Below are 24,594 nucleotides of genomic sequence, written 5' to 3'. Positions count from 1 at the left end.
TTTAGTCTTTGATTCCTGACTTTTCATTTTCACCTATGAATCATTCCCCTGAAGAAATGTGTGGGAAATGACAAATTTTGTCCAAGAATGAGCCTTCTTTCTATGATAAAGGAAAAACTTTCCCCAGTGGGACTCATCAAGGTACTGGCACAAGGCTTCCTGGAAAGCTTCAAGGTGCCTGGGCTTTGTGGAAGCTGATCTTAGGCCAGTCGTTTTCCGATTTTTTTCCCCTCTTTGGGAAAAGAGAAGTCAAGGAAAATATTGAAAAGTAAGGAAGAGATTAAGAAAGTCGTTTACAGATTCCTATGGGAGCATAGCCATTTGCCACTCCCCCTGCTAAGTCCTGAACCCCATCAGCCTGTATTGGTCAGGGTTTTATAGAATTGACAAACAGCTTTCTGAAATCAAACCAAATCATGTAAATAGCCTTTCTTCAACCTCCACAGAATTGAGGATTTTTAAGCTAATGCAAGGGATTTTACAAGCCCAACAAACACAGTCATAAAAATGCCATTGGACCGATATCACATTTTTCAAAACGAGATTGATCCCTGTGCTGTAAAAGGCAACTATCTTGAAGGCACACCTCTCAAGCAAGAGAGTGGTCAAGAACTGGCTTTTCATGTCCTGTCTGGTGACTGCCAGGCTTTGTACAGCGGTAAAAGCAATTCAGGATTTCTGGAGTGGGTGAGACAACTATTCTGGGTTCTGGAGCTACTGCTTGTGGCAGCTCCCGGAGTAGTCTCAGGAACGACAGAAAAGAGGGTACATCTCACACAGTGTGAGCTACTGAGGCCCCTGAAACCAAGTCCATTAATTATCCCCTGTCCTTAGGCCCCAAAGGGCTGCTCTCTGCCCTGCTTGGCCAGGGGCCCTATATCTCCTGTGCCTCTGGAATGAAGAGGGAGCAAGTCCCCATCTGGATTTGTATCTGTCTCAGCTCTGAGCTGTACGAAAGTGGGAGTCCCCCATGCTGGCTGAAGGGAGCAGGTTCCACCTCTGGATTCAGATCCCAGTCTTGGAGCTATTCCTCTATGGTTCTTTCTTGTTGAAACAGTGGTTTCTGGTCTCTCCATCCCCGGGGTTCAAAGACAGGATGGGAGTGGGCAGTTGCTGGTGGCCCTTGCTTTGAGATCAAGAAGGCAAGGTTCATTGCAGAAGAGCCCATCAACACTCAAGACGTGTTGTGTGTAGGAGGAAGAGCTTAAGTTTGGCCTTGTGCTGAAGTAAGCTTTCGGCCCTTGGTTGCAAGGCCCAGACCTCTGGTAAGAGTGAGAAGGAAAGAATAAGGGACTGCATCGGTACAGGAGTGAAAAGCAGACAGTGAAGGCCTGGCTTCTCAGAGCCCCTTGTCTAGCTCAAGAACCCACACGCAGAGTAGGGGAGCGCAAGGGGAGGGGCAACTCTGGGCCATGCCTGGAGTGCAGGCCAGCAGGGAGCAAAGCCATCCTTGTCGCCGCCCCTCCTGGCGCGGGGTTGTCAGGTTTCCTGTTTGGAGGAAAAACCTAGCAAAATCGAACCAGGCAAAATGAGGAGGAGGAAAGAGAGAGCCTGGCTGGGCCTTCCCGCGGCCTGGACGCTAGTTTCCCCTACCCGGGTCTGATCTGCACATCCCTGCCTGGGGTGCCCGCCGCTGACGTTCGGGAAAAGGAGCGGGGCCGGCTGGCTGTGCGCGCCCATTAATCTGCCGGGCGGGCGGCGGGCGGGCGGGCTGGGGGCTGTTTGTAACTTTGCTGCCTCGGTCGCCGCGGTCCCCGGGGAGCGGGCTCCGGCGCTCGCTCCCATTGGCCGCCGCCGCGTCAGCTGGTGCGATTTGCTGCTGTCGCTTTTGGCGTTCGGCCATCCAGAAACAAACCAGTTCGATGACTACTAATAGTTATAGCCAGATGTACTAATACACAACAAATCACAGTCCTGCAGAGGGGCGCGCAAATGAGTTCCTATTTTGTGAATCCCACTTTCCCCGGGAGCTTGCCCAGCGGCCAGGACTCCTTCTTGGGCCAGCTGCCCCTCTACCCAGCCGGCTATGACGCGCTGAGGCCCTTCCCGGCCTCGTATGGGGCGTCGAGCCTCCCGGACAAGACATACACCTCACCTTGTTTCTACCAACAGTCCAACTCGGTCCTGGCCTGCAACCGGGCATCCTACGAGTACGGGGCCTCGTGTTTCTATTCTGATAAGGACCTCAGTGGCGCCTCGCCCTCGGGCAGTGGCAAGCAGAGGGGCCCCGGGGACTACCTGCACTTTTCTCCCGAGCAGCAGTACAAACCCGACAGCAGCAGCGTGCAGGGCAAAGCCCTCCATGACGAAGGCACCGACCGGAAGTACACGAGTCCTGTTTACCCTTGGATGCAGCGGATGAACTCCTGCGCTGGTAAGGCATTTCCCTGCACCCCCCACCCAAGACAGTGGAGGGAGAGGGGAAAGGAGACAGGGAAAGAAAGAAGGAAGGAGAAGGAGCCAGAGACATTAGGAAGAGGAATTCGAATGGAGGAAAGAATGAACAAAGTTTCTTTGGCTTTTTTAAAATCGATTTTTAAAAAGAAGAAAACCATTCCCAATGGAGCAATCAGGCTGATGCAGAGGAAAGAGAAGGCAAGGTCCATGTAAGATGACACTTTAGGGGAAGGTGGGGGGAATCACTACCAGGCTGTGTGGAAGCCTTGACAGAGCAAACTTCAGGGAAGGTGGGCAGGGAAGAGGCAACCAGAAAGGGAAGCTGGTTGGGAGTGCCTGCCCATGCTACACCCTGGTAACATCCCACTCAGGTTCCCAAGAAGAGTGGGCCTCCTGCCACTGATAACGTCTTTCACTTCCCAATTCCCTCTCCTTTCTGCCCTTCAGAAACCCAGCTAGAGAGCCCCCCGCCACTTGACCTTTCCTAGTGTCTCCCCAAAGCCTTTAAGGGCCACATCCCAGCCTCAGGATCTCTTGCTCTCACTCTCTCTCCCCTCCCTCCCCTCCTCCCCCTTCCACTCAACTGCTCACTCTTAGCCAACTTCTGCCTCCTTCAGAGCCTTACACTGGCTTGGGTGGGGGGATCCTCCCACCCTTGGGAACCTTTGGCATTAGAACAGACAGCCCAGCACAGCCCTACATTGCCAGAAAGTTCAGCTTGCCTATAGTTCCATCTTTTCGGCCCTGGTTTTCAAAGACTCCACCGGGAGTTCTGTCCCCCACTTGGAGGAGGACAGAACCTAATGTGGATCTTAAAACTGAGAGTTTTGCTGTAAAATTCATTTTCCCCCAGTGGAGCTCTGTGTTTTTCAGATGGGTCATATAATTTGGGCGAATTTTCAGAGATTTGTAAGGGCTGACCATTTTTAACTTTCCAAAAAAAACGTGTTGAGTCCTGACATGGGTGGCCTCAGTAACATCCTCACAGAGACCAGTGTGTGAATTCAGAGTGTCTATACTGCTCACAGGGTTCCACTCCCACCTACCCCAGGCACACATACTACACATCACACACACAAAAAATGACTTTGGTGCTCCAAATTAAGAATGCCATTCTTTTATTTCGCTTGTAATGGTTTTCTCACAAGTTAAAAATGTCAAAAACTGTAACTTCCCACCCCAAGTCGTTTATGGTGGAAAACATCTCGCTTGCTATGAAATAATCTTTGCCATTCAGCCCGCCTTCATCCCCAGATGTAGTGGGAGAGACTAGAGTGGAGGCGGGGTGGTTTCCAGCCCAGAGGCCCCTGGCGGGAGGCAGTGAACTGACTGGTTTGGCCGTCGGGACCTCGCTTACCGGCACCCGGCCATTTCTGCCTGCAGGTGCTGTCTATGGAAGCCACGGGCGCCGAGGCCGCCAGACCTACACTCGCTACCAGACGCTGGAGCTGGAGAAGGAGTTCCACTTCAACCGCTACCTGACGCGGCGGCGCCGCATTGAGATTGCCAACGCGCTCTGCCTCACTGAGCGCCAGATCAAGATCTGGTTCCAGAACCGCCGTATGAAGTGGAAAAAGGAAAATAAACTCATCAATTCCACACAGCCCAGCGGGGAGGACTCTGAGGCAAAAGCGGGCGAGTAGACGCCTAGGCAGAAACCAGGCCAGTGCTAGAACCTCCTTCAGCTTTGCCCCTTTGCCCTTGCCTGCTCCCTAAACTTTTCTCCCCGCCTGCTCCCATCCAGGGGCTTCCACAGCTTCAGGGGGGCCAGGAGCTTTGCAAGCGCCTGAGCATTTATTTATTACAAAAACCAACAAACGTACAAACGCCAAATCCCAGCGGTGGAGCCGGGCACACATACACACACAGGCCTGCTCCCCAAGGCTGCCCAAGACTACTCCGGGGTCCCAGGGTGCGCTCCGAATCCATCTAGGCCCCTGCTAGCATCTCTATGCTCCCTGAGCTCAGAATGCGGGGTTGCCTGAAAGAAAGAGCCCCAGGCTGTGCCCCGTTTGATGTTTGAGCGTCTTTGCCTCGGTCCCTCACCATTAAGTCCTGAAGGGCATCACCAAGTCATCTCTGGCCACTAGAAAGACACGGCCTAAGGGCTGGGGCCCCGCTTTTTGACGGCCTATGAGATTGCCCCCCGAACAGGAAGACGCTCCAGGAACAAAAGGGCCACTACAGAGCCCAGTCTCTCAGGCCCGCGCACAACCGTCCGTGGAAAAGAAGCAGCCTCAATCGGGAATAGCCAACCTGGGCGCCGGTGGAACACTACAGCCTGGGGAGCGACTGGGCTCCCGCAGGCTCCCGACTCCAGATTCCAGATCCCTGCCTCCGACAGCGCTGGCGCCGCCACCAAGCGGCTTTCAGAACACAACAAGGGGGCCCAGGGCCATGGGAGCAACGAGAGTCCTGGCTTCCAAACGTGCCAGGGGCGCCTCCGACGCTGGGCCTCCAGTGGAGAGACTCCCCTTGCCTCTCAGTTGTATTTGTGATTTACTTTCGTCTTTCAAAACCCAGAAAAATAACTACGGATATACTAGGCACCGACACGAAATGATTCCATTAACTTCCTCATTTCATTCCTGGAGGTCTAAACAAGACCCCAATAACTCGACCGGCGGATCCCTAGGCCCCAAGCAGCCCCTGTGGCGGGGGGAAGCGTGGACCCACTCGCTGGGTTCACTGAGAACCCTCCGACTTGGGCCCGGGCTAGCTCAAGGAACGCAACCCGGTGGTGAAGATTCTCCAGGCTGGATATGTAAGCAAATCAAATAGCAAACTAATGACACGAAAACCATATTTACAAGGAAGAAAAATCGACTCGAGTTATAAAAGTGTGTGGAATTTGACCTCGCCTTGGAGAAACACTACACAAAAGCTATCTTTAATAGACGCCTGTCATTTAAGAGGGGCAGGGACACTGTCTCTCATGCGCTCACAAAAACAGAGCCGTAATTGTAGCTGCTGCGGCAGGCAGGATTTATTTCTTCAATTGGTTAAATGGCCTCCTCCCCTTCCCCGAAGGTGATATCTGTATTTTCAAAATTCAGAGCTGCCGGCAGGACGGGTAGAACCGACCCCAACCTCGACACAAAAATAAGAGGGGCTGCAAAGCCGGGAAATAAAGTTGTAAATAAATTCCAAGTCACCACCTCCCCCTAATTCTCTGCATCCTCGCCGGCGCGCGATCGGCAGCTGACGGCCTCACAATTGGTACATCCTAATGGAACTGCGAGGGAAATGCAATAATTTTGCCATAATGGGCTGTAACCTCAATTCGACCCCGGCCCTTGCAGCCCCGGGTCGGAAGCGGAACGATGCGCCCTGCCTCCAGCGGGTGGCGCTCGAGTCCGACTGAACGGCGGTGGCGGGCAGCGGGCACGCGCCCGGGGAGCGCGCGCCACCCCTCTCGCCTCCACCCAACTCCCCCATTAGTGCGCGAGTTTACCTCTAGAGGTCATCAGGCAGGATTTACGACTGGACAACAAAAGCACGTGATTCGAAGTCGTACCCCATATTTGGGTGCCTACGTAGGAGGGAACCAAGTACATGTCCCAGTCATTTCCATAATTCATCATAAATTGTGCAAGGGTGCTATAGACGCACAAACGACCGCGAGCCACAAATCAAGCACACATATCAAAAAACAAATGAGCTCTTATTTTGTAAACTCATTTTGCGGTCGCTATCCAAATGGCCCGGACTACCAGTTGCATAATTATGGAGATCATAGTTCCGTGAGCGAGCAATTCAGGGACTCGGCGAGCATGCACTCCGGCAGGTACGGCTACGGCTACAATGGCATGGATCTCAGCGTCGGCCGCTCGGGCTCAGGCCACTTTGGCTCCGGGGAGCGCGCCCGCAGCTACGCGGCCGGCGCCAGCGCGGCGCCCGCCGAGCCCAGGTACAGCCAGCCGGCCACGTCCACGCACTCGCCTCCGCCCGACCCGCTGCCTTGCTCCGCCGTGGCCCCTTCTCCAGGCAGCGACAGCCACCACGGCGGGAAAAACTCCCTGGGCAACTCCAGCGGCTCCTCGGCCAACGCCGGCAGCACCCACATCAGCAGCAGAGAGGGGGTTGGCACGGCGTCCGGAGCCGAGGAGGACGCCCCTGCCAGCAGCGAGCAGGCGAGCGCGCAGAGCGAGCCGAGCCCGGCGCCGCCCGCTCAACCCCAGATCTACCCCTGGATGCGCAAGCTGCACATAAGTCATGGTAAAGCCAGCCTTTTTCTAAATCCACGCGTCCGCGGGGGCGCGGCTCTTGGTTCCCCTCTCTCCTTTGCCGCCCTCTCTCCGGGTCTTTCCTAGTCTTGCCTCTCTCAGCCCTCCGGAGCCTCTCCCTGCCATTCTTCCCCTGCCTTCATCCTTCTTCCTCCTCTTTTCTGCAGCACTCTGTGCCTGCAAATAGTGAGGGAATGAGCTGGTGGCCAGGCAAGTTTAGACGTGGAAAGTGGGAGAAAGGATCAAAATTCATCTCAAACCCCAGAGACTCTGAACGCGCTCCGGGGTCTGGCGAGCTGAGCAGAGAGCAGAGAGGTACAGGATGGCAGTAGGGGCCGTGAATCGGGCTTGTCAGGGTGGATAATTTATGAGGAGGGCTACGCTGGGGAAACGGCATTACTAATTAGAGCCCCCCAAAAGGGGATTGGGGGGGAATAATCGAGGCGAGGGCCGGCGGGATTCTGAAGTGTGGGAGCAGGAGGGAGAGAGAAGGAAAGGAAGAAAAAGAAAGCAGGCTCCCCAAGCATACAGGATGGAACAGGAGGCGGCTCGCGGGGCTGGAACTTTAAGGGAGAGTGACCTGGAGGCCACTTGGGCACTTAGAAAAGGGCCGTACTTTGGTTGGTTTGCTAGGAGTGGGCAGCCTATGAGGGCTGTGCCCCCAGCCAAGGGTGTCCAGGGCAGGGCCAGAGGGCAGAAAAGGGGTGAGGGAAAGCCCGGCGCCCTTCGGGACACGGTTCCAGCCTATGATGGGCCAATTGTTCCCAGAGTTCAAATCGTATTGTTTCTCTCTAGAAAGGAAGAGGGAAGGAAATTCGAGAGGGGAGGGTGGGCAGGCAGGGAGGGAGGACTTGTTGAGCCTTTTGCCCAGGTTCTTTGCTCAAGACCCTGGCTTGTCAAGCTGGTGGACTTTGGAAGCCAAGGACTGAGGAGTTGGTGGCTAAACCGCTGACTTTTCTGTTGCAGACAACATAGGCGGCCCGGAAGGCAAAAGGGCCCGGACGGCCTACACGCGCTATCAGACCCTGGAGCTGGAGAAGGAGTTCCACTTCAACCGCTACCTGACCCGCCGAAGAAGGATTGAAATAGCACATGCTCTTTGCCTCTCCGAGAGACAAATTAAAATCTGGTTCCAAAACCGGAGAATGAAGTGGAAAAAAGATAATAAGCTGAAAAGCATGAGCATGGCGGCGGCGGGAGGGGCCTTCCGCCCCTGAGTATTTGAGCGTTTAAAGTACTGAGCAGTATTAGCGGATCCCGCATAGTGTCAGTACTAAGGTGACTTTCTGAAACTCCCTTGTGTTCCTTCTGTGAAGAAGCCCTGTTCTCGTTGCCCTAATTCATCTTTTAATCATGAGCCTGTTTATTGCCATTATAGCGCCTGTATAAGTAGATCTGCTTTCTGTTCATCTCTTTGTCCTGAATGGCTTTGTCTTGAAAAAAATAGATGTTTTAACTTATTTATATGAAGCAAGCTGTGTTACTTGAAGTAACTATAACAAAAAAAGAAAAGAGAAAAAACACACAAAAAAGTCCCCCTTCAACCTCGTTTAGTGCCAATGTTGTGTGTTGCACTCGAGTTGTTTAACTGTGCATGTGCGTGGAAGTGTTCCTGTCTCAATAGCTCCAAGCTGTTAAAGATATTTTTATTCAAACTACCTATATTCCTGTGTAATTAATGCTGTTGTAGAGGTGACTTGATGAGACACAACTTAACTTGTTCGACGTGTAGTGACTAGTGACTCTGTGACGAAAACTGTGACTCCAAGCGGTGTGTCCCTGCGTGCCTTTGTAGGACCCTTTGCACGAACTCTGGAAGTGGCTCTTATAAGCTCAGCTTCAGTGATGTATGTTTTTGTGAACAAAGTTACAAATATTGTCCAAGTCTGGCTGTTTAAGCAAACTGTGATCAGCTATTTTTTTTTTTTTTTTTTTTTTTTTTTTTTGGTATTTGTTTTTAAGGAAAAAATACTGACTGGAAACAAAAAATAAACTTTCTATTGTAAGTTCTCTTGGTCTGGTTTGTGCCAAACAGCGGAGCGGCTCTTTCTGCTTTTCTTTCTGTCCAGTCCTGGAAGCTGGTGAGCCTGAGGCCACCTGAGCAGCCTGCCTGTGCATGGAGGCCTCAGACCAATATCCTGGCCAGCTACCTCCCTAACTTTGACCCATTAGAAAGTTCAGGGCAGAAGGTGGAAAAAGTGAGGCTGTTCCAAAGTCCACTGTGCCCATTTCCGAGGAAACCAAGTTAGCTTGCTGGGTACAAAAAAGAGAGAAAGAGAGAGAAAGAAGGAGAAAAATCCCAGGGCTTTGTTAGCCGCCTTTGGGGCCCACATAGATCCTGCCTCTTTCCTAAGGCTGTCTTAGGCCTCCAGTTGCTGAAGAGACTGCTATGCCAGGTTATGGATCCCAAACCCCCTGCCCCTAACCCAACACAGCACCCCTTCCCCACTCCTCACCCTGAACCCAGTTGACTTCTTTTGCTACAACTAATTTGCTACAAATGGAAGGTACTTACCCCATCCTAGCTCGATTGGGAAACTCCTCAGAGCGGCTAAAGCCCAACTAGAGATTTGCACATTTACCGACTGCTTACACTGATGCCGTCTTTCCTTTTAAAAGTTATAAAACAGTAAACTTTATAAGCCCCAGTTCCGGCTATATGACATTTGGGTGCCAAATGAATAGGGTTTTGTCTATGAATTAGATCGTAAAATCATCCATAGCACAGACAGATCGGCTCACTGGCTATAAAACGTCACGTGGGGCCATTAAAGTAAGTTTTATGGTTTTGGGGAGTTGACATCCAACATTATATACCACATAACATATAATCTCACTGACGCTGGACTCCATTTGACTCTTTTGCAGGCTACGTGTGCCGCCTGGTCATTCAAATTGTCAATTTTAGGTCCAGAAGTGTCCAAACCACAACTTCTCAAAACTCTGAAAAATGGCTCCCTACGAGTTAAGGTAAGGTAAGCTCGCCTCCTGAGCTCTTTCAAGTTTATTTTGTACTCTGAAAACTTTTTTTTTTTTTTCTTCTCTCTCTCTCTAACTCTAAGGCTGCCTCTGAATTCAAAAAGGGACAGCAAACTTTTTCTCTGCTCAAATTAACAATGCCTAGAAGTCAGCTTTGCAGAGGCAGCACAGTGAACAGCGCCTGTGGCCGGGCCGCATCCCCAGGCCTAACTTTAATTGCTGCACAACTGCGGATGTTAATGACTTCCGCTGCTCCCGCCGGCGTGCAAAAAGATGATTTTTGTGGGGGAATAGCCTGCGTGTGGAGTCTTGGCAAGCCCGCCTTCCATTCCGTGCCTGGCCTGGTCTGGGCTCTTTGGGGGTCGCGGAGCCCTGGGGTGGGGGCTGGGAGACAGTGGGGCGCCGGCCGCGGGCGCGGAGGGCTGCGCTGAGCTGGGGAGTTTGAAAGAAAGGCCCCGGCAGGGCCGAGGCGGACTCTGGCGGGATTCCTTACGAGGCTGTGGCAATATGTCTTCACTGGCCAGGGTCATTTGGCAGGACTGAATTGAGGCGGCGGCCTTCGGGGCCGGGTTTCAGGCGCGCGGGAGTAGGAGGGCGTTTGAGGCCCGCGTGGCGCGGGCTGCACCTCCAGGCTGGGCCCCTGGTTGCGAGGCCGAGCCCTGGCTGCTAACACTCACTGGACGCTGGGGACCGCAGGTCCCCACCTGGGGGATGGCTCAGCACCCCCTCCCCCGCCCCAGGGACCAGGCCCTGAACCTTGTTTGCCTGCACGTTCTTTTTATTTCTCTGGGACTGTTCTCACCCGCCTGTGAGTCTGAAGCAATAAACTTTATGGCCGGATTTAACTTTAGTCTTTGAATCCCCAGGCTAATTGAAAGGGGTTTAAAACGCTTTCTTTTCTTCCGCCTTGCCTGTTCTTCTCCCTCTCTTCTTTCCTTTTCCTCTCCTTCTTTGTAGAATTAAAACACAGGACCCTCAAAAGGCAAATTAGGAGTCCCCCTAGATAACACTAAGGATTAGAGCAATTTACTCCCCCTCAGCATACAGACAAATTCTCTTTTCCAAACTGTGCCCTAAAGTTTGGGGGGAAATCGAGGTGTCTTCAATGCTCAACTTAAAAGTCCCTAGAGCTATTAGGTTGTTTTTCCTGACACATCATAAAGGGTAGTTTAGGAAAGAAATTGGTAGTTTGTCAGTAGGAGATTTCCGCCTCTCTTTTGTTAGTTGCTCTTTCTGTTTGATCCCTGGAAATTTACATAATCTATGATTTCCAAAACAGTCTCCAAAATTGCACCAATGGGTGAAGTAAGGTGAAATAAATTTTTCCCGGGTACAATTCCATCTTGGCCCCAACTACCCCTTCTGGCCCCAGCCACCTACATTCTTCAGTGGCAGACCAAGCCAAGTGACAGGGGACATAGTGGCCTGTGTTGGTGTCTTTTTTGGGGGAGTGGGTACCCACAAGGGACCTAGAAGATTTCCCCCAATGCTCTCTGAGGAGTTAAGTCAAATTTTCTAATTGCATTGAGAAATGAAACAAAAAACAGGATCTGATTTTCTCTCAGGAGCTGGGCAGCTTTCTGCAAGTGCTACTTGGTAAAGATATTTACTAAGTGCTTAGAGAGAAAAATGTTGAGGTATAGATTTGGAATTTTGACAAATTTTATTGCACAGAGGTCACCTATACGCAAAGGAAGTCCAACAGTTGTCCCCAAAGTTAGAGATCCAAAAAGCAAAAGCTTGAAAGTTTTTTGGTTCTGTTTTGGAAAATCAGAGCCCTCCTACCTAAGTCCTACTTTTCATGAATAGTGGCAAGATGAAGAATCCCTGAAGTCATTTTGTGTAACCCATTAAAGTGATATGGATACTTCAGCACTAAGATATGTGTCCACATATTAGTCGGGACTGGAATAAAAATTCTATGTAGGTCTGAGAATTCTGGATCCTTTTTTTTTTTTTTTGCTATTATGGCTGTTTTTCTTTATTGGCAAGATATTGAGTTGTGGTTCCATTTTGGTTACTCATTTGGTAATACTGTTTGAGTGATTTCTTGGTGTTTGAAATTAGAAGCAGGAAAGAAGAGTCACAGGGATGCTGGCAGGTTTGTCTGAGGACCTTGCATAAAGAGTCTATACCACATTGGTGGCATACCTCAACTTGGGTTGAGAGGTTGGGGCAGAAAGACTGTTGGACTCATATCCAGTTGGAGTCATATCCAGCACTATACAACAAAGGGAATCTTTCTGATTAATTTTTTAAATTACAGGCTATAAATACTGTCAGCTTGTCTATTTCTGTCTGTTTTAATCTTCACAAAACTTAAGTAGAATTTAAGAGAGCAGGTTGACCCACATGGAGTTAAATAGCTCTTAAGAAATACAACATCCAGTCGGACCTATGTCATTGTTATTGGAGGGATTGTTTTTCTTTCTTCCTATTTTCATAGCAAGCTTGCTAAAAAGGATGACTGGTTATCTACTCATTTTGTAGATAAGTTATTTCTTTTTGTGCATTCTTTTGGGTTGTTTTGCAAAGGAGTTTACTTAGGAAAAAAACTGCCTCTGAAGGCTTTATGAAGACATCCAGCCTCAGACGGGGCAAAAGTATGTCTATGCTCCTTCTGTCTTATAAAGGGAGAAGGCGGCGGGAACGTGCAGGGGCTCATTTGTTTCCACAAACCTAAGAGAAAATATTTCCTGATGTTTAAATATATTAGGAAGCTTCTGGTCACACTTACTTAGGGGTTTGTTAAGGTTTGCATGGTCTAATTTCACAACATTACGCCAAGGGTCCTCCTCTGTGTTTTCCCTCGCTTCATTGCTGGTGGCTGTGTGAGGAGAGCAAGACAGAATTTTCTATCAGAAAACAAGTCATGTTCATTTGTTGAGATTTAGAGTATTATATCCAAACAACCACATCCTAAAAGATGGGCTGATAAAAGGAAAACAGTCCTTTGAGCTTGAAAGATGCCCTTAGTGTCTCCCTGCCTTGGCTGGAGGTCTATCCAGGATTCGCCCACCATGAGAGGGCAGAGTATTGTGGGTTCCATCACTTCGGCTTCTAAGGGGGAATTTCCTTGGAATCAATGCCAAAACTATTAATGGGGCTACCAGGCAGGAGCAGAGGGGGTCAGCCTAGGCTCCCACCCACATAGGGGAGGGATCCATAGTTCTAGCCATTCTAAACCTCAGAACTAGATCAGCCCAGGTTTGTTTTATTTGGTGTTTTTCACAAAGAAATTTGTCCCTCTCCCACCAGATCTTTTCCCCACAAATGGGTCTTTTTAATAATAATATTTGTTATGAAGGTTATTAGGTAATTATTGCGATTTTGTGAAGCAGCCCTTGCTGGAGGTGAAGTCTGTCATCGCCTAACAAATGACGCCCGCGCAGTTCACTGCCGGGTTAAGTAAATGCAGAGAAGATAAATCTGCACACCCTAGGAATCGCCAGCAGAGCACGCTTTAGTACAAGTTCACAGTCAACTTGCCCGCCTGGGCTAGCTCTCCCAACAATTAGGGCTGCATCTTTATTTTTAAATAAAGAAAAAAGTCTCCATTTCCCCTAGATTTCCCCTATCTTCTCTTTTCTTTCACTTTTTGAAAGATTCTCCTGTTCTACTCCATAATTTTCCCTGTTAGTGAAATCATGAATGATTTCAAGGTAATCTAGTTCCTAATGTAAGTGCTGAAAAAAAGAAGTAGCAGGCTGATTTGACAGGAAATACAGTCACAAACACACAAAAATATCCAGTTCACCCTCCAGTTCCAAAAGGCAGTGGTAGAAGCAGGGCATCCTGAGATCTTCAGTCTGGGGGCGGTGGTGGGGGTGCTTCCCCCTGAAAGAAGCAGCTCAGCTTTGTGTATCTTTGTGGTTAGTGTGCTACAACTGCAGGTCAAAAAGTTGAGGGTCAAAAGTTTACATTGTGTAGCACTCTTAGTCATCTGCCCAGACAGAGTTTGATGTCAATGTTAGAGCTGCGATCTTGACTATCAGCACAAAAGATAAAATGGCTCGGAGTGACGCGTGTATCACAGTATGGACTCCAGGTGAACCCTAGTGGTTGAATGACCTCAATTACGGAGGAAAGGATAGAAAATTCCTCTTTTCAAGAGTAATACATGCTGTATTTCATGTTGAATTATTGCTTCCATTCTGAGGGAATAGCAGCAGGTAAATAGACATAGATTTCTGAAACACCAACACCTTAGATGTTGGAGAGCAGGAGTGGTTTGTAGGTTTATCAGAAAGAAAAACGTTCAAAAACTCATCAGTGTACCTTTAAGAAATAATGTAGCAACTTTCCAATGTTCCATTATACCCACAAAGGCAAGAGAACAGAACAGGAAACCTCCTTTATTTGAAAAAGGTGATTTTGATTGGTTAGGGTTTTTTTTAAGTGTATATAATGACCCCTAAAGTGTGGAGAAAAAGGGCAAACATAGGCATTTCCTGCAAAATGTATTCTTTGCAATTTGCAAACATGGAAAATACTTTTTCTGAGACTGCAATCACTGAATGTAAAGTTCTCAGAGCTGGGAAGATGAGGGAAAGAAGCGGAAACCTCTTGAAAGAGACAGGATTCCTACCACCAGCACCATGGAGGAAACATTCATGTTGGAAAAATTTTTGTTAAATTTATTATTAAACCACAACTGAATGTAGACAAATGATTTAATACAATTGGATAACTAGAGAATGCAGGAAGGTGGAATCCACAAATGCCGGGTCACAACAAAAGACTTCTGTTCTCCAGAATATACTTTTTAAAATTACATGTGGAATGGATGGGGTTGGGGAGTAAGGAGAGGTGAAAACAAGGGTGGGAAAGTAGAAAAGAAAGGGGATAGTGTACTATGGAAGCAGACTGGAACCATAGCTCCTGTGTGAGTTGCAACTGAATAACTAAACAATATTTGCTTTTTCATGCATTAGGTTGGCTTTAAGTGTTGATGCTGTTAGAATCCATTTCCTGTGGGACGGATTTTCCTTTTCTATGTATTGACCTTCAAGTGATCAATGTAGGAAAGCAGGAAAGAATGATAAAATGTTTTCTAGGTTTTTCTTCTTAATTTTAAAGGTAATCCAACTACACAGAATGTAGACTCTTGCAGGGATGTTTGAGATCAACTCAATATATTCAGGTTGATTGGATTTAACTGTGTCAAGGTATGTTCAGTAGTAAAGTAAATATTTCCCAAACACTGCCTTCATGGAAGTAATCAGGGTGCTTCTACTGTGCAATGTGTAAAGTTTTCACTCTGGCCAAGAGCTTGGAGCCAAATGGGGTTTTGCCAGATGAAACAGAAGAAAGGAAACAACTGTGTGATTGCTGTTACAGCAATGCACACTTTACCACATCTGGTCTACTGAAATGAAGAAAGTGGAAACCCCTCCTACTGAGACAATTCTATGTCTCTTGGAAAGAACCTTTCTATTTTATTTCTGGTTAACACCATGTGACACACCTTAGAAACATTTTAGCTTAAATACCCATAGATACCTCCCAGCTAGTCTTTAAAGGGAAAGAAAAAGGCACTTCTGCTTCCAGAGTGCTCATTCGGAGGATTTCAATATTTAGGCCTCTCATACAAACCTGGTTAGGATTCATGTATAATTTTAATATAAATTTCAGGGTTTTGCCTGAGTTGTGTTCATTATTTTAAACTACTACAAGGAAATTACCCACAAACAATTAATTGGTCAAATAGCTGGTAATGTGTTGTTCCTTTACAATCATATGCCTCAGGGTAGGTGGGGAGAAGCCCTCAAATGCCACCATCAGGCATTTTGAAATTCTACCATTCCCCAGTTTGCTATAAAGATGTGCTTTAGATAGAGAACAGTCTGGGTCTCTGCCTCAAAAGAACAAAGGACAAATACAGTCAATACATTCCATAACGTTTACATTTCCTTTGCTTTTTCCCCTTGGTTTTTCCTGAGAAGAAGTGACCTGGGCAAAGCACCCTACTCTCTAAAAGACACTGTATAGACCTTTTAGAAGCGCAAAGTCCAAGGCCGAGGTGAACTTCAGGTCAGCGCGTCTAACAAATATGAAAATGTCGGCTGGTGAAGGGCGCGCCTTGTGATTTAACAAAGACTGTCAATGTGTAAGATTAATAAGAAACAAAATGCACACGGTGTCACTGTTCGGTCACTTTGAAACTTGGGACAGGGTTGCATTCAAGAGGGAAGGCTGTTCCAAACATATTCAAAATGATTCAAATCAGATTCAAACCAAGCTGCAAATCCTGCCTCCCTCTGCCCTCCCTTTCCCTAGGAGTCCCTTCGCTCTCCTCCATCTGGGATGCGAGGACATGATGAAAAGTTATTTTACTTAATGGGATTTTAAGAAAGCTTTTGTTGGGAATATATGTTATCCCTGCACGTGGAAATGAGCAAATGTGCTTACTAGTTTCCCAAGGAAAGGATAAAGCTTTCACCCGGCTTGGGACTGGAGCCAGTTGGTGTGTGAAGATTAGCATGCTCCCTCTCTGCTCCATTTCAGGGCATCCCATCTTTTCTCAGGCAAGATGCTGCTGGTAAACTTCAGGGTTTTGTTTTTCTTCTCTTTTTTTCTTTTTTAAATTAGTATCTTCCTAGCTTTTCCTTTGCTGTCTTAGGTCTTATGTAAAGGCAGGAGATGATTTTTAAAAATACATATATATATTTTTTAAAAGATTATTTGATTCAATGGAATTGTGCTATGGTTTGCAAAGGGAGATTGTGGAAGGTTCAGAAAAGGTACTGGGATTGTTTATTACAGCCATAAATCTTGCAGTAAAATGTCAAAATGTCGGTGTGTGAGATAACACTTGGTGGTCCTGGCTCCATTTGTGTTTATGATACGAACCGCAAAGACAAGTTACAGGCCTTGGGGGATTCTGTGTAAGCCCATCTTCCTAAAGTAATAGAACCACACGAAACACAGGCACAGTTAACTGGTTTAGCTTATCCATATACAAACAGTGCCGGTGTCTCCTTAATACTTAAAAATAGAAATTTCGTAGAGGGTTCTAAGGCTAAACAACATGAATTTTGTGTTTTAGTGTCCATAAATAATAGTAAACAGACATAGTTAAGACCCTAGTACTCAAGGTTGATGACTTGAGGAGGAGAGCAAGATTTCCTTGTCATGCTTTTTCTCCCCTTGAAGCTCAGAGCGCACAGATTTACAATGTATACTATCTATGTACATATCATTTCTATTACATAGTATACAATCTAGGTATTTATTATTTTTTCTTGCTGGGGATAGATGTTGGTTTAGGTAGCTGTATCATAGGTTAGATCTTCCCCATCCCAAGTCTAGAGAGGACATCTAAAGATTATAATTAGCGTTGATTTTTTTGTCTGTGGCTCAGATTCCATTAAAAAAAATCAGGGTGCCTCAAGTCAATGGACTGCACTCTTCACACGTACACCCAATGTGGAAAGCCTCTTTAGACCACTTCAGGACGATTCCGGTTAGAAAGCTAATATGAACCCTTTTTTAACCTCTTTTCCTAAATTAGTTTAAAGATTAGTCCCATATAATAGGCTTTATGTGGCTAAGCATTAAACGACTATCCATCAAATAGATATATCCGAGCATTTAGTAACTCATATGAGTAACCGATATAAATGAAGATAAAATTGACATTCTTTTTGAAGTGTCTCCAGGCTTAAGCTATAACTTTCCTTGTCTGCGTTCCAGACTCAGTTGTGAGAAGGCTGTTTATACTGCTCTTTGAAAAATCAGCTAAGGTGCACCAGCTGAAATATCCTTGCTTTGCCTGCCAATATAAAAGTTATTTTTAGAATGATGACTATGCTAGTTTGCACTGCTCTAATCTAGGCTGAAAAGTAGGGGCTCTATCTAGGTGTGTCTGGTACTCACAAAAGGAAAAGTACACAGTATGAATAAGGCATCAGTATTTACTTCAAAGATCAACATTAGGTGGAATTAATAAGTAATTTATTTGTTAATAATGGCATAATTAGTTTACCCATCAAATTTCAATTACCAAATGGCAGGCAACAGTCCCTTTCCCTCCTTTCCGGAGCTACTGATATCGTTAATATGCTAATTTTCAGCAATTCAGAAATTATAGATTGTTCTGTAAATATAACTCTAGCCTCAGCTACAGCCTGAAAAAGCACTATCCAAAGGAGAAAAAAAAAAATTCTTAGCTGGAAAAGAACCCTGGGCATCAGCTCGGGCCAGGGTCTTATTCTATCATAAGCTTGCTTTTATTTGAGGATTTTTCTGAAGTAAGAAGTTATTTGTTTTAAAGCTCGGTTTTGTGGAGACATCGCTTCTATCCATTCTTATCCTTGAACCATCCTCTGTCGGTCGCATAATCACACCTAGTAAACGCAGGCATGTTTAGTTCTTGTGTCGACCCCTCCATCAAACTAGATGCTATTAGAAAGGTTGTTTGTTTGTTTGTTTTAAATTAGGTAAAAACAAAACACACTGTCTTCAAGAAAAGGAAAAAATAAGAAAGGCATGTCCGATTACAATGGAATGGCTTCGCTGTACACCCTTGTATAGATTTCTCAGCTACCCACCCTTCCTTTGCTGCTCCTGCCAGTCTTCTTAAAACAGGGACTCTCGAGCAGACCAGGAGACGAGTGAGCAGGGTGTAGGAAAGGAATATACGGGTGGGAAAATTTGTCGGCCATGTTCGTTTTATTCCAGTGCCATGATAAAAAAAAACAAAAAACAAAAAACAGGATGCCCCTTGGTGCCGATGCCTTTTCCCTCCCGCAGCGGGCCTCGAACCCTCGAGGACGCGGGGCCAGACTGGGCTGGAAATCAGTGCTGAACCACGGCTGCCCCGCTGTCCCGGGGCCTAGGCTAAAAGTAGGGCATGCACAGGGCCCTGAGGAGCTACAGCCTGACGGGCCCCGAATTCCCTGCGGTATTCCAAATTGGGAGGCTGGAGGACCGAAGCCCCTGCTCACTCCCCCTCCCTGGGCCGGGCAGTGGCATCCATCACCCACCCGCGCGTTTCCTGATCCGGGTCCGCGCGCGCGGTGCGCCTATTGGTGGGGGCGTTACACGTGGGGCGCGGGGCGGGGCGCGCGCAGGGCCGAGGCGGAACACGCGCGTGCGCGCGCGCGCGCGCGCGGGGGGGGGGGGGGGCGGCTCGAACTTTGGTGGTGGCGTCGGCGGGAGGGGGTGGGGTGGGCACTTGACAGCGGGGGGAGGGGAAGGGCGCAGAGGAAGGGGGGATGGGAAGCGAGGCAAGAGGGGGAGGGGCCTCAGCGAGCCCAGAAAAACGACAACGCGAGAAAAATTAGTATTTTTGCACTTCACAAATTAATGACCATGAGCTCGTTTTTGATAAACTCCAACTACATCGAACCCAAGTTCCCTCCCTTCGAGGAGTACGCGCAGCACAGCGGCCCGGGCGGCGGAGACGGCGGCCCAGGCGGGGGCCCCGGCTACCAGCAGCCCCCGGCACCCGCGACCCAGCACCTGCCGCCGCAGCAGCCCCAGCTCCCTCACGCGGGCGGCAGCCGCGAACCCCCTGCCTCCTACTACGCGCCGCGGGCCGCCCGCGAGCCCGCCTACCCCGCGGCCGCACTCTACTCCGCTCACGGTGCCGCGGACGCCGCCTACCCCTATGGCTACCGCGGCGGTGCCAGCCCCGGGCGGCCACCACAACCCGAGCAGCCCCCGGCGCACGCCAAGGGCCCGGCGCACGGCCTGCATGCGAGCCAAGTCTTGCAGCCTGGAAGGCAGCCCCCGCCACCGCCTCCCCCGCAGCACCGCGCTGCGCCCCCTGCGCCCCCGCGGCGCTGCGAGGCAGCCCCCGCCACTCCGGGCGTCCCGACAGGGGGCAGCGCCCCCGCGTGCCCGCTGCTCTTGGCCGACAAGAGCCCGCCGGGCCTGAAGGGCAAGGAGCCCGTGGTGTACCCCTGGATGAAGAAGATCCATGTCAGCGCCGGTACGTGGCGCCGCTGGGGAGGGGCGGAAGGGTGGGCTGGGGCCAGGCCCGTGTTGGAGGGTCGGGGCGGGGGTCAGGGGCCAGAGGCCCGGGGGAAGGGGGCCTCGGGAGGGGAGCCCCCATCTGGCCCCGGCTGCTGGGGGATGTGGGTGTGTGTGCGCCAGCCTGCAGCCTGATCCAAACGTGAGAACCCTTTTGTACCCAGGGTCCCTTTATCAGGAGATTTACGAGACGCCAAACTGTTAGGGCAGTAATTATAGCCCCCATAAATTTAATTGCCCTGGCAGAGGCTTCGGGCCATGTGTCTTTGAAGCTTTTCTTCAGCCCCAATGCCCAGCACCATTCTTTATGGCTCTCGGGTGTTTCCCGTTGTCAATAGCCTGTGAAACATTTTCTTTGCCGTTTTATGTATCTTGTGTGAACTTGATGTCAGGTTATTATATAATGATGATGTCCAATTGCTCTTCCCCACCCTATCTTCTCTCTCCTCCTCCTTTCCCGCTCTTCCACTCCCTCCTCCTTGGCCTTCTCCTTCGGGGTTCTGGGCATTCAGTCAACCCCAGTTATAATGGAGGGGAGCCCAAGCGCTCTCGAACCGCCTACACCCGGCAGCAGGTCTTGGAGCTGGAGAAGGAGTTCCATTTTAACCGCTACCTGACCCGGCGGCGCCGCATCGAGATCGCCCACACGCTCTGCTTGTCTGAGCGCCAGGTCAAGATCTGGTTTCAGAACCGGAGAATGAAGTGGAAGAAAGATCACAAACTGCCCAACACCAAGATGCGAACCTCCAACCCGGCCTCGGCCTCTGCTGGCCCGCCAGGAAAAGCACAAACTCAGAGTCCACACCCTCATCCTCACTCCCTCCCTGGTTCCTCCACACCCATTCCCTCCTCCATATAATCTTCTGGAGACCTAGATCAGTTTCTGTCCCTTACCTGTTTTTCTTCTTTCTCCTCCTGCCCATTTCTGTATCCCTCCCCCGCCCCCATCTGGACCATAAAAGACACCAAAACAAAACCCAACTTGGTGAAAAAGATAACCAAAAATGAAGAAGACATTACTCCCAGTAAGAGTGAGTGCTGATCCCCAAGAGAGGGACACTTAACCCAGGTTGCGTTTGGTGGAACAACCTGCTGGCCTGAACAAGGCTGCCAGGTTCTTATACCTGTGAAGAAATACTTGGCATCATATGTATTTGAGATGTCTAAAGTCAGCTGGACATAGCATACTGACTGCAGACATGTACTTTTATATTTGTTGCAAGAGCAAAACACCCTTTCCCACCCTCCTTACCTCCTCCTCCTCCATTAGGGCAGTTTATACAAGCTTGTACTGAACTGAATAAATGAGTGGACATTGTGGACCTCACAGGATAATTTAATTCTCAAAATGTGTAGACCTTGATGGTAGGTGTGACCATTAGTTTATTTTCCTTGCATTTATTTAAGAGATACTGTCTTATTCAAGGGCACAATCTCCAGGGAGAAGGGAATGCATTTAGATCCATGTGCAACTGTACAAATTGTGATATGGCTGTATAGAAAGCCATGTGCTAAGAATAAACTTCATTTTGAAAAATATTAAAAACTAAGAGACAGATATGTGTGTTTACTAAGCTTTTCATTAAAAAATAAAAAAACTTGTGGATTGAAGTGCTTGACCTTGCATGTAAAAATCTTGTAGATGGCTTGAGTTGTGTAACATGGATTCTGACTGATCACATAATTTATGTGTGTGTGTGTGTGTGTGTGTTCAACTTGAGTTGAACTCGTGTCAGGCTTGACCCGCTGTGGACATGTTCCAAAGAGCAGGAAGGCTCTTGAGCTCTGAGAGGCCTCCTCTTCTTCCCAAACTTGGCCAGGATTTCAGGTTTCGAGTCTCTGTAAGGCATAGAAACGTGTCCTTCCCTGCAATGAAAGGTGAAACCATGCAGTGCAGCAGGGGCCCAGGAGTTTCTGCAGCTGTTCTACACACTGAACTCTGAGCACACTTGGAAAGAAGTGGTCCCTTTGGTATTTGTTGCACCTTCCCATTTAATCTGCCTGTTTCCCTGGAGATAAAAAATAGTTTGTGCAAAGGGTTGAGATTGCTTTTCATTTCTTGGCTGGTTGTAAGAGCCTCATCACTAAGTACAGCTTGGGTATTTTTGTTCGCTTATTCCTCTTTTATGAAGGAAGAACTTTAAAGTAAAGAGATTTTTTCCTAGTACATCCTCCAAAGTATCTTCTGAGGAAATAAAAGCATAATGACACCCCAAAATGCACCCCAAGCAAAGTAGACCTGGAAGAGTTCACTGCTGGAAGAAATCCAAACTCTGCAACTAGGGTCACTTTTATCAAATGCTTGGGGATCTTTCTTCTCAATCCCTAGATCTAGATCCAAAAGATTGAAAATTAAAACTCACTTCTTGATCTCCATAACTCTAGTATTTGTATACTGAGTTCAGCTTGGCACTAAAAGCAGGGAGTACCCTATAGCAAGATACAGAAATGATGATGGTGCAGACTGGCCCAAGAATAGTAGAACTGTCATCTGCCCTTGAAAAAGTGAAGTTTTTAGGTAGTAAAGTAATTTTAACAGAGACAGGAGGGTGTTCACCTACCTCTACAATATCCAAGGATTCTTAAACACAATTTTCCATCAGTGGTGAAACAGCCAGTATTGGTGCTTGTACCCCTTTCACTCTTGCCATCCTGTGTGTGATACAATCAGGGGTGATCTGTTCTTAACCTTTGAACAAACCAGATTTGAGAGAGAAGTGATGGGCACCAGTCTCCAAGGGGTCAAGAAAATTCAGGGGCAAACAAATACACCATGTCAGGGGGAAAAAACTGGCATAAAGTGCATTTTATAAGGTGTGAGCGGGTGCCAGCCTTTTCTGGAAGCAGCGCAACTGCTGCTGAAACTTATTAACCCTCCCCCTACTACACGCACTTGTAAAACGAAATTAAATCACGCTGAAAATAGCAATTTTCCCAGGAATCATTAATCACCTCATACAATAAATACTTCTTTGTAATTCAACAGCAATTCTGAAAGGCATTCTCTGGGAAAAGTCTGTGGAGGAGAGAGGGATCTTCTTGCAAATAATGTGGTCTCAGGCAAAGACACAGCATCTTGGCTGTCTGCTCAAAAAAAAAAAAAAAAAAAAAAAAAAAAAAAAAGCCTAAACTCTTGGTGGAAATTGAGTGTCAAGCTGCAAAACCTCAAATAGCAGATTATCATCATTTAAGGTAAATCCTTGTGTTTCCTTTGTCGGGAGGAAGGGTCTGGGTACTTTAGCTCGGTGCTGGATATAGAGGTAAAGGGGATGTCTTTCTTTCATTTACTTTTATATCCAGAAAAGGAAGAGAGGATTGAGATAGTTTTTTGGATATTCCAAGACAAAATGCACTTTTGCCCAAAATGTATTGATTATTAAGGTATTGATGAGTTTTACAAAACCAGAATTATCAGAAGTGATCCAAATTGTAATGCCATCTCTTTGCACTATTTTGTCTGCTTCAGATTTGGTGTTAAAAGGAGCTTGTTATAACAGCTTGGAAAAATCTCACTTTGTGCTTCAAAATCCTGCATTGTCTGCCCTTTGCTAGGGCAACCATAAGAGTTCACTGAGAGGACAAATTTTCTATCTCATTAATTGTCTTTTTTAAAGGCAAACCCTGCTAGCCCTTCAAACCCTTGACCTTTAAAGACAGTATTTTGTGTAAGCTCTATAATTCTCCTAACAAAATGACCCTTACACATGCTCTCCTGTTCCCTCCCTCCTCCTCCTTCTCTCCCTTTAATACATACTCATCTGCTTTAGTCACAGAGCCAAGTTGTGCATGACTTTGGAGATAAAAGTTTTGTCAACATCTGAAATCAACCTAAATAGGATAGGAGACACTTTAATGGTCACAGTTTGAATTAAGTACTTAACACTCTCCCCCTTGAAGAAAAATGGCACTTTGCAGACTTTCTTCCCTGGTTTTGCTGAAATCTACGATATACCCGGTGTTTTATTACAGCAGGAATTCAACTGTGACAGGCATAGTAGAGTACTTAATACCCAAGATAGAGCTCTTGGGAAGATTACCTAGATATATGGGGACGGGCCTACCGCAGAGTCTCTGCCTTTATATCCAACTGTCCCAAGGTGCCCCTTTTCCCCCATTTCTCACCCTTCTCCCCATAGAGTAGGTATCACTATCTCTCCTGCATCCACCTGTTCCCCTGAGCTTCCAAATCTGTTGTTCTTGTCACTGCTGGCTACTTTCTAGCAGTTCCAACATATAAATAGATCAGGGACTCTATAGAATGGAAGGAAAGAAAAATCCCAAAGAACAAATGAAGTAGAAATCTGGAGCTCCCCATTCAAATGAGTAGGTTCTGTGCAGGAAATAGGCTACCCTCATCACATGTTTGGTCTCTACATACATAGGTACACACTCCTGCACTGAAGAACACAGGTTCACCTTCCCCAAGTGCTGCTCCTGGCACCCCTTTTCTATATTACACACTGGTCCGAGAAAAATTGCTTTTCACCTTAAAGAGTATGGGCTGAAAACAACAGAAAGAGGAAATGTATGGTTTGTCTCCTTGATAGCATCAGGGAGGTGGCTGAGGCTGTCAGGAAATCTAGTGTGCAGCTTCTGGCTTGGAGCTCTTGGCATGTTTCTTCTGAAAGCTCCAGACTTATGAAGCACCCCTCTCCACTTTCAGGCCGGCTCCTTTCTTTCTAGGATTATTTTTTGGAGATGAAAGAGATTCCCAGATTAAAAGAGACCTGGAGGCCATTTTTGTTCAATCTTCTCAATTTACACAAATGAGGAAACGAAGGCAGCTGAGTAATCACCCATCCTGATGTTCCTCTGGTAAATGAGTTGGTAGATTGAGTGGAGTGTTTGGTCTCACTGAAGATGAGAGTAAGGATACAGGCACTTTTTCCCATTGCTGAGGTTATTCTTCCAGGAATGGAAAGTATACATCTAGGATTACACTTGATGTGCAAGGCCACAGGTGTGTGTAGCCTGGAAGAAGGGTAAATTCTTGCCTGATGCACCATCAAAGTTG

The 24,594-nt window shown here is 47.8% G+C and overlaps 3 protein-coding genes across 4 annotated transcripts; all 3 read left to right on the top strand.

Annotated features, from left to right (window-relative positions):
- Positions 1-1,727: 1,727 nt before the first annotated feature.
- Positions 1,728-22,758, top strand: HOXA6 (homeobox A6). The gene is made up of 4 exons (XM_079151152.1): positions 1,728-2,374; positions 3,781-4,059; positions 9,492-9,593; positions 22,567-22,758. Exons 1-2 carry the CDS (start codon positions 1,933-1,935, stop codon positions 4,038-4,040), a joined length of 702 nt encoding a protein of 233 aa, XP_079007278.1. The 5' UTR covers positions 1,728-1,932; the 3' UTR covers positions 4,041-4,059; positions 9,492-9,593; positions 22,567-22,758.
- On the top strand, positions 4,036-22,758 carry HOXA5 (homeobox A5). 2 transcript variants are annotated; one of them, XR_013765740.1, is made up of 4 exons: positions 4,064-6,615; positions 7,590-7,901; positions 9,492-9,593; positions 22,567-22,758. XR_013765740.1 is itself a non-coding variant. In XM_079151148.1 (2 exons), exons 1-2 carry the CDS (start codon positions 5,721-5,723, stop codon positions 7,838-7,840), a joined length of 1,146 nt encoding a protein of 381 aa, XP_079007274.1. In that variant the 5' UTR covers positions 4,036-5,720; the 3' UTR covers positions 7,841-8,633. The 2 variants fall into 2 exon arrangements, 1 of the variants encoding a protein (XP_079007274.1); XM_079151148.1 differs by lacking the exons at positions 9,492-9,593; positions 22,567-22,758 and having other exon boundaries at positions 4,036-6,615; positions 7,590-8,633.
- HOXA4 (homeobox A4) lies at positions 18,814-20,585 on the top strand. Its single transcript, XM_079151151.1, has 2 exons — positions 18,814-19,539; positions 20,093-20,585. The coding sequence occupies exons 1-2, from the start codon at positions 18,912-18,914 to the stop codon at positions 20,437-20,439; spliced, it is 975 nt and encodes a 324-aa protein (XP_079007277.1). The 5' UTR covers positions 18,814-18,911; the 3' UTR covers positions 20,440-20,585.
- Positions 22,759-24,594: the final 1,836 nt, after the last annotated feature.

The sequence above is a fragment of the Sciurus vulgaris genome (genome assembly GCF_902686455.1).
Source record: "Sciurus vulgaris genome assembly, chromosome: 8".
Lineage (NCBI taxonomy): Eukaryota > Metazoa > Chordata > Mammalia > Rodentia > Sciuridae > Sciurus > Sciurus vulgaris.
Note: the sequence above shows the minus strand (reverse complement) of the source record. Positions and strands in the feature narration are given on the sequence as shown.

Bases quoted from the DNA above. Each gene is read 5' to 3' on its own strand.
- HOXA6 (XM_079151152.1), top strand. From the start codon at position 1,933: ATGAGTTCCTATTTTGTGAATCCCACTTTCCCCGGGAGCTTGCCCAGC. The intron at 2,375-3,780 runs GTAAGGCATTTC...TTCTGCCTGCAG, and splicing joins GCGGATGAACTCCTGCGCTG to GTGCTGTCTATGGAAGCCAC.
- HOXA5 (XM_079151148.1), top strand. From the start codon at position 5,721: ATGCGCCCTGCCTCCAGCGGGTGGCGCTCGAGTCCGACTGAACGGCGG. The intron at 6,616-7,589 runs GTAAAGCCAGCC...TTTCTGTTGCAG, and splicing joins CAAGCTGCACATAAGTCATG to ACAACATAGGCGGCCCGGAA.
- HOXA4 (XM_079151151.1), top strand. From the start codon at position 18,912: ATGACCATGAGCTCGTTTTTGATAAACTCCAACTACATCGAACCCAAG. The intron at 19,540-20,092 runs GTACGTGGCGCC...CTGGGCATTCAG, and splicing joins GAAGATCCATGTCAGCGCCG to TCAACCCCAGTTATAATGGA.